Below are 14066 nucleotides of genomic sequence, written 5' to 3'. Positions count from 1 at the left end.
CTGAATTTTTAAAAAAATAATTAATTTTTTAAATCCTTACCCTAGGATATTTTTTCCATTGATTTTTTTTTTTTTTTTAGAGTGAAAGGGAGGAGGGAATGGGAAGGGAGGGAGAGAGGGAGATAGAGAGAGAGAGAGAAAGAGAGAGGAGAGAGAAACATCAGTGTGAGAGAGATACATCTACTGGTTGCCTCCTGCACCCAACTGAGGCTGGGGATCCAACCTGCAACTGAGATATATACCCTTGACCGGGAATTGAACCTGCGACCCTTTGGTCCTTGGGCCAATGCTCTAATCACTGAGTCATACCTGCCAGAGCTGGACTACTGAATTTTGACAGAGGAATTATTATATAGATATTTAATTCACACAAAATGATTTGAACCCAGACTATGATAATTAACTTTTCTTTTGCAGGAAGGATGCCAATTCTGCGCTGCTCAGTAACTATGAGGTAAATAGCTTTGAAGTATTTTCCTCTTTGATATTTTGTTCTTTGCTTTTGAAGATTATTGAATTAACTGTAGTTAGAAATGACTGAATTAATTTGGACTTTCCACTTTAAAATATGACAGATGGCACTATCTGGTGGACCTTGTAATATCCCAAGCTTGGTAAATTACATTAATTCAGGAAAACTGAGAAGACTTTAGTGTACAGTAGGTAATCTTCCCCAAATCTGAAAATTTTAGATCTTTATATGGAAGGCTTCATGAAGAGTGGAAGCATCTATTTTGGAACTCTTTCTATCAGCAAAAGCTTCTATTAAAATATGTATGCTTTTTTCTTAATTACCACTCTTTACTTATAAAATACTTCTATGTCATTATTTTGATCCTCACAGTATTCTCATAAATATTAAAATCTTCATTTTGAAAGTGAGAGCTTAGTTGATTCACCATTATCATTAATGCTTTAGTAAGAACTAACAGATTGGGGATTTTGGGGCTGAAGGGTTGGGTTGTTGGGGAAAGAGAGGAAAGAAGGAAAGAGGTTGGTGAGAGGGGGGAGGATATAACATTATTTTGCCTACCTTCCATTTGCCTGGATCTTGTTTGGCACTAGTAAAATCATCTGATAGGTTAATTCCCGGTGTAGAAAGAGCCCTTCATACATATATTCATTGTCTATTTTTCATATGTCAGAGTCTAAACCAGCCGTGGGCAAACTACAGCCCGCTGGCCGGATCCGGCCCGTTTGAAATGAATAAAACTAAAACAAAACAAAACAAAAAAGACCGTACCCTTTTATGTAATGATGTTTACTTTGAATTTATATTAGTTCACACAAACACTCCATCCATGCTTTTGTTCCGGCCCTCCGGTCCAGTTTAAGAACCCATTGTGGCCCTCGAGTCAAAAAGTTTGCCCACCCCTGTTCTAAACTCATAAAGACTTGTAGGAGACGTGGGTCTCCACTTGGTGATATACTAGTATATAGAAGGTAGTTGAATTAAGACAGTCGGCCATATTCCTCTCGTCCCAAAGATTCATCTTAAATGGTTGCTGCTCATAACAGGAAGAAATGGTTGTTGGTTAAGCCATTGGCTTTTAGGAATTTCCTTTTCCAGTTTGGACTGGTAAGTGTTTGGGTGTTTTATCCATTGGAGAAATATTGATTGCCTTAATTGGGTCTCATGGCACTATTTCTGAAAATGACAGGCAGGCAAGGAGTTGCATTGTATCTAGTAATGGTCTATGAATCTGTGAACCTGTAATACTTCCCTGAATTTTCTGTATAATCTCTAAAACAGGAGAGAGTTATACGCCCCACACCCTTCTTAACACTAATACACATGTTTTTCCCCTTATGGGGAAAGTTACTTATCAAGTCCTATAGCATTTTTCCCTCCCTGCCCCCCCCCTTTTTTTGTTAATCCTCACCTGAGGATATTTTCCCCATTGATTTTTACAAAGAGTGGAATGGGAGGAAAGGAGGGAGGAAGAGAGAGAGAGAAACTGAGGGAGAGAGGGAGAGAGTTAGGGGGAGGGAGAGAGGGAGAGAGAAAAAGGCAGGGAGAGAAGAAGATGGAGGGAGGGAGGGAGGGAGAGAGGGAGGAGAGAGGAGAGAGAAAAACAGCGACAAATGTGTGTAACCCAAGCACGTGCCCTTGACCAGAAATCGAACTTAAGACAACTCAGTGTGCAGGCTCACACTCTAACCAGGGAGCAACACCAGCCAGGGCCCCCTCTCCCCCCCGTTTTTTGTAAACTATATTTTGGCACTTGCCCAAAGTAAAGTATACTAGATTTTCATATTAGAGAGGTAGGATCCATTTATTTTTAACTTTTTAAAAAAGTTGATTTTAGAGAGGAAGGGAGAAGGAGTGCGAGAGAGAAACATCAATGATGAGAGAGAATCATTGATTGGCTACCTCCTGCGTGTCCCACACTGGGGATCAAGCCCGCAACCAGGGCATGTGCCCTGACTGGGAATTGAACTGTGACCTCCTTTTTAATAGGTTGACGCTCAACCACTGAGCCACTCTGGCTGGGCTAGAATCTGTTTTTTTAAAAAAATTATTTATTTTAGCCCTGACTGGTTTGGCTCAGTGGATAGAGCGTAGGCCTGCGGACTGAAGGGTCCCAGGTTCTATTCTGGTCAAGGGAATATACTTTGGCTGCAGGCACATCCCCTGTGGGGTGTGTGCAGGAGGCAGCTGATAGATGTTTCTCTCTCATCGATGTTTCTACCTCTCTATCCCTCTCCCTTCCTCTCTGTGAAAAATCAATAAAATATATTTTTAAAAAATTATTTATTTTAGTAAAATTTACTTTTATTTTTTTTTAAATATATTGATTTTTTACAGAGAGGAAGGGAGAGGAATAGAGTTAGAAACATCGATGAGAGAGAATCATATATCAGCTGCCTCCCGCACACCCCACATTGGGGATGTGCCTGCAACAAGGTACATGCCCTTGACTAGAACCGAACCTGGGACCCTTCAGTCCGCAGGCCGACGCTCTCTCCACTGAGCCAAACTGGCTGGGCGTAAAATTTACTTTTAAATACTCAAAATATTTTTGAGATCAGAAGTATGGTATATATTGGTAGGAAACATTTGAAATATTTTAAGTAAACTAATGAATTTGAATTATTTGACTTAGATAAAAATATTTTTAAAAGGTCACATATTTCTTGGATTCATATTTGCTCTAATGTAAGAGTTGGGGTGTACTGTTTTATCGTCAAAATCAGTGACCTTGGAATAGATATATTTCTCAAACTCTAATTTAAAAATCTTTTGTATATCTCTTCCTAGGTGTTCCAGTTACTAACTGATCTGAAAGAACAGCGTAAAGAGAGTGGAAAGAATAAACACAGTACTGGACAACAGAACTTGAATACTATCACCTATGAAGTAAGCCTAGGCTTCTGGAGGGTCTACCTGAACTGTCTTTGAGGAGGGTTTGTTTATTCTTCTAATGACTAGCCACCAAATCAAGTTTGCCTATTATCTGATTTGAATAGTTGTACTATAATCCTGTTGTTATTCTGTTTATAAAAGTGCAAAGAGTTTGGCCAGTTGCCAGGGTTAGCCAACTATAAAATTAGAGGAATAGTCTATAAGACCGCACTCACTTTTAATACCAATTTCAATTCAGGGATCCCAAGACCACCCTCAGATTTAGTAATTGTCTAGAAGTATTCACAACTCACTGAATGCTGTCATATTCTAGGTTACTGTTTATTACAGGGAAAGGGTGCAGAGTAAAATTGGTCAAGGGAAGAAGCAAGTAAGGCAGATTCCAAGAGAAATATCTAATACAGAATGTTGTTCTCTTAATGTGGTTGTGTGACAGTATGCACAGAATATTGTACCAATAAACCAGGGAAGCTCAGCTGAGCTTCAGTGTCTGAAGATTTTATTGGGGCTCTATTACATAGGCATGATTGAATAATTAATTGCCCATGTAGCTCATCTCAGCCTTCAGGCTGAGTGATACTGTATGACCCAAAGCTCCTATCCTAAGTCACATTGTTGAGACTATCCAATATGATTTAAGGCATGAGACAAAGATACTTCTATAAGCTATAACATTCCAAAGAGTCTGGAGATTACCTCCCAGAAGCTGAGGTCAAAGGCCAGATTTGGGCAATGTCAAATTCTTTATTATACACAAAGTAATACTTACTATTCTAGAAAATTTAGAATGTACCAAAAAGTATAAAGAAGACAGAAAAAGTAATTCATAATCTTGATCTAGTGGACATTTTGCTACATTCTCTCCCAACCTTATGCTTTGTCTTTAAAAAAGAAAGTTTAAGCCATTGTATTTGTTATAGGTGATGTTTGATTTTTTTTTTTTTTTAATTCTCACCTGAGGATATTTTTCTATTGATTTTTAGAGAGTGGAAGAGAGAGGGAAAGACAGAGAGAAACATCGATGTGAGAGAAGAAACACATTGATTGGTTGCCTCCTGTGCAAGCGCCGACCACTGCCCAGGGTTGGGAGGAACATGCAACTGAGGTACATGCCCTGGGACCCTTTGGTCCGCAGGCCAACGATGTATCCACTGAGCAAAACCGGCTAGGGCTGTGATGTTTGAATCTGTCATTTTAATTGCTTGCTATTTCCTTCCAGTTCTGATTTTGTCTATAAAGGATTTAATTTCTTTAATTTTTCTTTTCAAAGATAAGAAATTTGAATTAAGCTTATCATAATCCCTTTTAAGGAAAATAAGGAGGTTAGCACTTTTGTCACTATTCCTCCTTATTCACTTTTGTTCATTTAATCATGTATTTAAAATCCTATCATTCATTCATGTTCTTTTACATTATATAGTTCATACCTTTCTTTTCTTTGAATATTTTTTGTTGATTTCAGAGAGGAAGGGAGAGGGAGAGGGAGTTAGAAACATCAATGATGAGAGAGCCGAAACCGGTTTGGCTCAGTGGATAGAGTGTCGGCCTGCGGACTGAAGGGTCCCAGGTTCGATTCCGGTCAAGGGCATGCACCTTGGTTGCGGGCACATTCCCAGTAGGGGGTGTGCAGGAGGCAGCTGATCGATGTTTCTGACTCTCTATCTCTCTCCCTTCCTCTCTGTAAAAAATCAATAAAATATATTTAAAAAAAAAAGATGAGAGAGAATCATTGATTGGCTGCCTCCTGCTCACACCCCCCCCCCCCCCCCCCCCCAGGGATTGAGCCCGAAACTGGGGCATGTGCCCTGGACCGGAATCGAACCTGAGACCCTTGAGTCCACAGGCTGACACTCTATCCAGTGAGCCAAACCAGCTAGGGCTAGTTCATACTTTTCAAAGAAGAAAAAAATATATGTTGGCAATTTTTTTTAGAAACTAAAAAAAACTACTAAGTACTTTTTTTTTAATCCTCACCTGTGGATGTTTTTCCATTGATTTTGAGAGAGAGAGGAAGAGAAAGGGAAAGACAGAAACATCAGTGTGAGAGAAACACATGGATAGGTTGCCTCCTACACACACCCTGACCAGGGCCCGGGCCTGGGAGGAGCCTGCAACCGAGCTATATGCCCTTGACCAGAATGGAACCTGGGACCCTTTGGTCCACAGGCTGACGCTCTATCCACTGAGCCAAACTGGCAAGGGCAACTACTATGTACTTTTAACTACACATTTAAGCAGTTTAAGCTCATTGCCACTCCTTAAGTTCTTGCTTTTAATACGTGGTGCCTTAAGAAAACTTTCTGTGGGACTCAATGTTTTGAGATGTTTTATACCTGAGAATATATTTCTAGTGTGTTTTTTAAAAATATTTTATTTTGAGAGTATGTTTATTAAAACTGGGAATAGTGAAACACAGGAAGGGCTCAGGATAGAAGAAGCAATAGGAGAAAGCCTATGTGGGGCTACTTCGGCTCACTGAAAATTCATAGAAAAAGAGGCCTTGGAGACAGGGTCAGGGAGTTAGCTGAGGACATCTGCCCTTTCCCATTGCTACACTGGTTGCAAATCTCATGGGGGCTCTTAGAGTTTTGCCAGAGAGGGAAGAAAGGCATGGATGGGTGTGCTCCCAGGAGGGAGTTCTTAATGTGAATGACAATTCATTTGAATATGGAGCTCTTGGGTTCAACTATTATTTTGTAGGTCTCTATACAAAGTACTTGATCTATTAGTATTCGTTGTTATGGAGGAGTGTGTGACTAACCTGATGTTTGTACTTTTTGTTGTTGTTGTTAATCGTCACCTGATGATATTTTTTCCATTGGTTTTTAGAGAGAGTGGAAGGGAAGCAGGGAGGGGGGGAGAGAGAGAAACATTGATGTGAGAGACACACATTGATTGGTTGCCTCTTGCAAGCCCAACAGGGGCTAGGGATTGAACCTGCAACCCAGGTATGTACCCTTGACCAGGCATCGAACCTGAGACCCTTTGGTGTACAGACTGACACACTAACCACTGAGCTACATGGGCCAGGGCTCTCCTTAATCTTTTGCCTATTAATTTTAGCATTCATTGGTGGGTCTTTGCTGCAGTAATTATTACTATGGTGGAGCTGCCTAATAGTGATTTGTTTACCTCATTTCTTTTATGTTTAATGGTTAGAATTCTTATATAAGAAATGGTTGATATTTCTCATCAGTTTATTTATTCAGTCATTTATATCCATATGGATTATTGGCTATTTATTTTATTCTTTGAGTTTCCTGTATTTAAAAAATTGTCTGAAATATAATGCAATTGACAGATTAAATTTTTTCTTCTTTTTAGGATCAGAAAAGTTTTCTTCTGAAATTTCATTATTCTTTTTGTTTTAGCTACTGGTTTACTTTTTGAGGAATTCCTATTATAAGAAGATGGACTCTCCTGAAGGCATTTGTTTTACAGAAGATTTTTGAAACAGGATTGTAGAATACTAAATTATTTCTCATTCAGATTGGCTTTTTCCTTTTTTTTTGTAGACATTAAAATACATATCAAAAACACCATGCAGTCATCAGAGTCCTGAGATTGTCAGGGAATTTCTCACAGCAATGAAAAGCCACAAGTTGACCAAGTAAGTAAAAATTATCTTGAGGAGGAAGAATGGCTCACAATGAAAATAACTTACAAAAGCCCCCTCAGAAGCTGTGTATTTATATTTAGTTGGGCCTTGAATTCTAATTAACACTCAGTGTGTTCTTTTTATTTTATTTTTATATATTTATTGATTTTATTGATTTTTTTACAGAGAGGAAGGGAGAAGGATAGAGAGTTAGAAACATCCATCAGCTGCCTCCTTCACACCCCCTACTGGGGATGTGCCGTGCCCATAGCCAAGCTACACGCCCTTGACCGGAGTTGAACCTGGGACCCTTCATTCCACAGGCTGACCCTCTGTTCACTGAGCCAAACCAGTTAGGTCAGTGTATTCTTTTTTTAAAAAATTGATTTGAGAGAGAGAGAGAGAGAGAGAGAGAGAGAGAGAGAGAGAGAGAGAAACATTGATTTATTGTACCACTTATTTATGCGTTCATTGGTTGATTCTTTTTGTGTGTGTGTGTGTGTTAATCTTCACCTGAGGATATTTTTCCATTGATTTCTAGAGAGGGTGGAAGGGAGGGAGACAGAAACATCAATGTGAGAGAGATAAATTAATTGGTTGCCTCTTGCACATGCCCTGACTGGGGCTGGGTTTCAAGCAACTGGATAGGGCTTCATTGGTTGATTTTTATATGTGCCCTGACCAGAGATCAAAACTGCAACCTTGGCATATCGGGATGACGTCCTAACCAACTGAGCTACTCAGTCAGGGCCTCAATATGCTCTTTTAAAGTAGTAGTATGGTATTGGAGATGAGACAACTGAGAATTCAATATAGGGATCCTTCTAGAGCCAGCAATAGAAAATAGTGGGGGTTTTTAATCTCAAAAAAGTTTTTTGGAGTCCTAGTTCTATGATCTGGCCCATTACCCCTGTTAGTATTCAGACCAAATTGATTGAAAAATGGGGTTCACAAATTAAACTGCTTTCTATAAAATTTATCAATTAAGGCATTTGACATTTGTTTTTTGGCTTGGGGCAAAATGGCTTGATAATATTCTGTCTGCTCTTCTAGTGCCCAGTTATTTTTCTTGGTGGCTTTCTTGAATAAGATAGGTTTGTAGGACTTAAAAACAATAATTAGGCCCTAGGTGGTTTGGCTCAGTGGATAGAGCATTGGCCTGTGTGGACTAAAGGGTTCCAGGGTCCCAGGTTCCATCCCGGTCAAGGGCACATGCCTGGGTTGTGGACTCAATCCCCAGTAGGGGACATGCAGGAGGCAGCGATCAATGATTCTCTTCCTTCCTCTCTGAAATCAATAAAAATGTATTTAAAAAATAATAATAATTAGATCAAGCCTGACTGGTGTGGCTCAGTGGTTGAGCATTGACCTATGAACCAGGAGGTAATGGCTCAATTACCGATTGAGGCACATGGCCAGGTTGTGGGCTTGATTCCTAGTTGGGGGTGTGCAGGAGGCAGCCGATCGATGATGTTTCTATCTCTCTCTCTCTCCCTCTCCTTTCCTCTCTGAAATAAATAAAAATATATTTAAAAAACATTAAAAAGGAATTAGATCAAGATTTTACATGAGAAGAAAACTACCCTTAGTCTTTTAGAATTAATACCAGAGCTGATACATTTCAAAAGTGTTTGTCATTTCATTTAGGATAATAAAAAATTTTCTTTTGGAGGAACCATTTGGCTCATAGCACAGTTGATAAACTATCAATAAACTAAGTGCACTTTTCCTCTTGCCTCTCTTTTCCAAATGAACTCCGAAGACAAATATATTTCAAATGTGTGTACATATATGTGTGTGTATGAGTGTGTATGTATAGTTTGTCTTGTTTTCAAGAGTAAAATATATAGAATATTAAGTTTATCATCTTAGCCCTGGCCGGGTAGCTCATACATTGAAATAGTATTTAGTGGTTTTTTAACATTTACTTTCTATATTTCAAGGAATTTAAGAGTACAAAAATAGTCTTTTATGTTTCCCCAGAATTTTACCATTTCTTTTGCTCTTCATTTATTCCTGAAGTTTTATGTTTACTTTTTACTATGTACTTGAAGCTGTCCCAGAGGCTCCTTACACTATTTTCGTATTCTTTTTTCATTTTGCTTTTCCAGTTGGGTGTTTTTTGCTTCTTCGCATTTCAAATCTTTGACTTGATTCTTGCGCTCCTCTGGTCTGCTGTTGGGAGTCTGTATAGTATTCTTTATTTCAGTCCGTGTATGCTTAATTTCTAGTTGGTTCTTTATCATAACATCGAGGGTCTCATTAGATTTCTTGTAGATCTCATTAAGTTTATCGGCAGCTTCTAGACAGTTCTTGAGAGACCTTAAAAGTGTGGTTCTGAACTCTATATCTTCCCTTGACAATTTTGTCCTGTTTGTCTCCGCATTTTTTTTTATGCTTTCTTGGTGCACCCCCTAGTGGTCTTTGTGCGCAGTCTTGTTGTAGTTAAGCCTTGATTGTTGTAGGTAATACTGGGGGGATTTGACCTTCAGGCCAACGGGCTGTGAGAGTCAGCTGTGTCTGCAGTGGGAAAACTTCTGTCCTCTGGGGAGGTGCTAATCTAACCTTTGCCTGAGGCTATCTGGCAAATGGCTCTGTGCTGGGCTTGGGCGGGGCGGGTCGCACGGGATCAAACAGGGCGGGTGGAGCGAGCAGTTATGGCTGCTCTCAGTTCCGTCCCTAGGGCTCTGCCTCACAGAGTCCCAGCAGCTGCTGCAAACCTCGGAGAGAAAGCTGCCTTCGAGTTCCGACTGAAGCCATACAGTCCCGCTTCTCCCGTTTGAGTCTGGGTCCCTAGAGACTCGCCCGGATCTGGAGCTCAGAGTCTGAAACTCCCTCCCGATTGAAAACAACAACCACGCCCTCTGCCGCCAGCCCGCTCTGCACGCACTCCGCACCTTAGTATTTCACTTCAGCACTGCGCCTCCTCTGAGTCTGGGTATGCTTTTCTCTTTCCTCCTAGTTGTAGAATTTCCACTCAGCCAGCCTTCCTGTGGTTCTGGATGATGTCTGTTCCGTCTTTTAGGTGTACCCTTGAATTGGTTGTTCGAGGTAGCAATCTCCGGCGTTAACCTATGCCGCCATCTTGTTTTCTCCCCCATTTATAGTTTCTGATGGCTATAACATTGCAGCAATTTGCAGATGGAATGGAACTTATTTTCGAAAGGGTAAAAACGTAAAAGGTCCTGCTGATAAGTAATAGATCACTGATTCAGCTATTTCAAATGAAAACTTCTTATTAGAGATTCTAAGTAATATGAACATTGAAAAATATATGCCAGTAGCCTCCTACCCAAAATGTGTAGGAGTCTCATTTCTGGAACCTATCATGTATAAAGATTCATACAGAATTAAAGATTTATTTTGGTGGCTTACAGATTCAAAATTTGAAAATTTTCATGGGACTATTTTTAATCATAATAAACAAAAAGACAATATCCAATCACTTCCACTCTGCCTCTCACATGTAAGAGCAAAAATTCAAAAAATAATGCAACAGAACTCTTCATCTCCTCCTGTCTGCATTACAGAGATTAATATATTTTTTTGACCACAGAGACCACATAGCAAAGGTACTATATATACTAGTCCCAGCCACCAAAGTCTTTTCCACACTATGGCAATAAAAGCAAGATTTAAATCTAATGAGCTAAAACTAATTCTTCAGATGAGAATTCACTGCATGGCCATTTTCATGGAAGGAGGCAGGAGGTTGCTATCCATTTGGACTAACAGAACACACAACCACGAAGAACCTTGTTTCAAAAATTTCCAGAACTTCAGAAGTTCTTGTTTAGTTTTTTTTATGCCATATACAAACACAACACACATTTACAGTCGCAATATTAAGAAAATTGAGAATTGAGCAGCATATGACCTTTTGCATACAATACAGATATAATAGACTCTTCCATCTACTGTTAACTCATAGTGATCATCATATTTTACTTTCATACGTTTGTTGGCCGGCTCACTGCTAATTGTTTTTGGTATCTCATTCTCAAGTCTGGCCTCCCCTTCATCAGGGTCCTCTTTGACAGGGATCACTGTGTCATAAATATTTTCACCAATATTTGCATAAACCTTGTTGCCAGCAGCTGACAAGCCTTCAATTTCAGTAGCTGTATCTAAAGTAATGATCTTCTGACCCTCCATTAGATGTTTTGATTCTAAACCTGGATCATTAGTGTTTCTAGTAATTATATCTGAAACTTTTAAAGAATTGGAAAGTGGCTCTTGCAGAAGTGTAGGGATCTGCATCTTCTGTACCAGTGATCCATCAAAAGTGGCATTTTTGGGAGTATCAGCCTATGGGACCAAAGATGTATTACTGACAGCCGAATCTGGACTGGAGCTAATAGTGTCGTCATCATCATCTATAATTTCCTCCTCCTCGTTGTCATTGGCCTTGTTTCCTTTCAAAACAGTACTGTTCGGTGTCTGCTGATTCTGCACAAGTAAGTTGATTGAAGGAGGCATATGATTTGGAAGTGAAGGACTGACATTTGGTGGCGTAGTATGTGGTGCCTGATTTAACAAAACGATGTTAGGAGTCAGATGTGTCTGGGCAGAAGATACCAGCACTTTTTCACTTCCTTGTGTTTGGCTCAGGGTTGCCTGGTTCACAGGAGTAGGAAGTTTCTGAGGAGGTGTGTTATTTGTTAAAGCAGGAGAGGTATTGCTAGCACAAGGTGCAACATCTGAAATAGCAACAGAGCCTGAGTTAGGCGGGGCCTGTGCCACTGCATTGGTACTTGGCAAAGTCTCCTTTGCAGGCAGAATCTCAGAGCAGAAAATAACATCATCATCATCATCATCATCGTCTGAGTCAGTAACAATAATCTTTTTTGTCTCATAATCTTCAGCAGATAAGGAAAAAGACTCTGTTATAATAGGCATTATAGTTGCCCCATTATCTTGGGTTTTGTCTTTTGATTTTTGTACTTCAAGGTTCCTGTCACTAGAACCAGAAGATAAGGTTTCTGAATTACCATCCTGAGCTGTATGTGAGATGCTTTTAACCTGTGACAACGGGACACCAAGCTCTGCTATAAACTTAACTCCTAACAACTGCCCTGATGTAATTAACTCATCAAGTAAATCTGATCTAACTCGAACAATTTTAGAACTATAGATATAATTGAGAATTTCTGCAAAGATCTCTGCTCTTATAAAGCTTAGTTCAACAACTTGCCCAGTAACTGAGAAGAGCTGATGGAAGTAAGTACTAGAAGCAGAAAGAATATTCCTGTGGGCCCGGAATTTTCGGTCTTCCACAGTAACGGTAACATCACAGAAGAGTCCATGGCCTCGTTGCTCATTCAAGGAGTTCAGCAGACTGCCCGAGTATTGAATGTCTATAGCAGAAATCAGTTTTCTACTCTCCATGCCTGCTTTTCCGCAGCGCCGCTTCCCCTCCTCAGGCCACGACTAAGGGTGGGAGTCCTCCAACAGCAAGAGGCCAGACTCCCACGGTGATTCGGCTCCTCCTTTAAACGTCTCTCCAGTCTTGGGCAACGTCAACGCGGCTGCCGCCACCGCTGCAACCTCTGCCCCACTTTCGCCGACAGAGGGCACAGCGCATGGGCGAAGTGCTGGAATCGAAGGCACCTTCCATCTCCGAGTGCACTCGGTTCTTTCAAGAAAACTTTTTATTAACGTTTCCAAACAATCCGTATGCTCATCACTCTCATTTCTTAGTTGGAGCATGTGTGACTACATTGACACAAAAAGATTTGGATAATCGAAACACAAGGAGGGGATCAGGACTTGGGGAAGGGAGCAGGGAGGAAGAAAACGATGCATCATCTTTCTTCTAGATTTACTTTGTCACAAAGATACAGATCTCAGACTACAGAGGTTGCAGGTAGTTTCAACTGGACTGAGTCTTCTCATGTGACAGTATTTTCTTTCAATCTGCGGTTCTGTAGACTGTCAGTAGAGACTACAGAGCAGTACTGTCCAGTAGAACTTTCTGTGATACTGGCAATATTTATCTGCCCTATCCTACCCAGTAGCTTCTAGCCACATGTAACGATCATTTTATTTTTATTTTTAAAAAATATGTGGGGTTTTTTTGTGTGGTTTTTTTAGAGAGGAAGGGAGAGGGATGAAGAGATAGAAGCATCGATGAGAAAAACATCCTCCTGCATGTCCCCTTCTGGGGATTGAGCCTGCAATCCAGGCATGTGCCCTGACCTGGATTCCAACCAGGATCTCTTGGTTCCCAGGTGGATGCTCAACCACTGTGCCACACTGGGTGGGCAAATTTAAGTATTAATAGCCATATATAATCAGTTGCTGACATGAACAGTGCCATTTATAATGCCTCCTTTGACTGACTTCATCTCACAGCCATATGCAGAATTCAAGTGCCTTTTACAAATCCTTTGATGAATGATTCTAAAGTTTTATGGCAGCCTGCGCCCCAAAACCAGACAATTCAATTCCTTCCTGTATGCTCATGTTGCCTTTTGAGGTGGTGTCCCAGCACTGGAGCTCAGAGCAAGTGAGTCTCTGTGGACCCTTTAAGAGGAACCCCTGGGACTCCAGCAGCTCTCTTTCTCACTCAGCCATAATCCCTGCTGGTTTCCACAGTCAGAAGTTATGGGGACTTCTCTTTCTGGCTCTGGAATCCTGGGCTGGAGGGCATGGTTTGGAGCTGGGATTCCTCATTCTTCAAAGGGGACCTCCACAGCTGAGATGCCCTTCCCCATTTTTAACTGCAACGGGTAGGTGTGGGACCAGCTTGCTTGTTTCATGTCTCTGTCCTTCCTATCAGTCTTTGCATGGCTGCTTTTTTCTATCCTTAGTTATAGGACTTCTGGTCAGCTAGACTTCAGGTGGGTCTCAATGATGGTTCTGTAGATTAATTGTAATTTTGATGTGATCATGGGAGAAGGCAAGTACAGCATTTATCTACACTGCAGTCTTGACCAGAAGCCTTTCGTAATTAATTCTTCCATTGCTGCCCTTCCAAGTTTCAACCTTCTCTTGATTTCATGGCTGTAGTCTCCATTTGGAAAGCAACTATGCTCACCACTATACCACCAATGCTGTAGTCTCCATTTGAGTTGATGACTGAACCAAAGTAAGCAAAGT

General features: G+C 40.6%; 2 protein-coding genes across 2 annotated transcripts in view; one reads left to right on the top strand and one right to left on the bottom strand.

Annotated features, from left to right (window-relative positions):
* Positions 1 to 14066, top strand: part of CRCP (CGRP receptor component) — a 35464-nt gene that overhangs the window by 9667 nt on the left and 11731 nt on the right. Inside the window, exons 2-4 of the mRNA XM_081090330.1 lie at positions 418 to 454; positions 3263 to 3361; positions 6883 to 6977. Of these exons, the coding sequence (XP_080946456.1) occupies positions 418 to 454; positions 3263 to 3361; positions 6883 to 6977 (231 nt within the window). The remainder of the gene's footprint in view (positions 1 to 417; positions 455 to 3262; positions 3362 to 6882; positions 6978 to 14066) is intronic.
* On the bottom strand, positions 10797 to 12353 carry LOC308518081 (transcriptional regulator Kaiso-like; the record flags this gene model as incomplete). The annotated part of the gene is given in 2 exon segments (XM_081089661.1): positions 10797 to 11273; positions 11277 to 12353. Coding segments are annotated over 2 exon segments (1554 nt in total).

The sequence above is a fragment of the Myotis nattereri genome (genome assembly GCF_964212035.1).
Source record: "Myotis nattereri genome assembly, chromosome: 4".
NCBI classification, from domain to species: domain Eukaryota; kingdom Metazoa; phylum Chordata; class Mammalia; order Chiroptera; family Vespertilionidae; genus Myotis; species Myotis nattereri.
The sequence above is the reverse complement of the archived record's forward strand: the minus strand, read 5'-3'. Positions and strand labels throughout refer to the sequence as shown.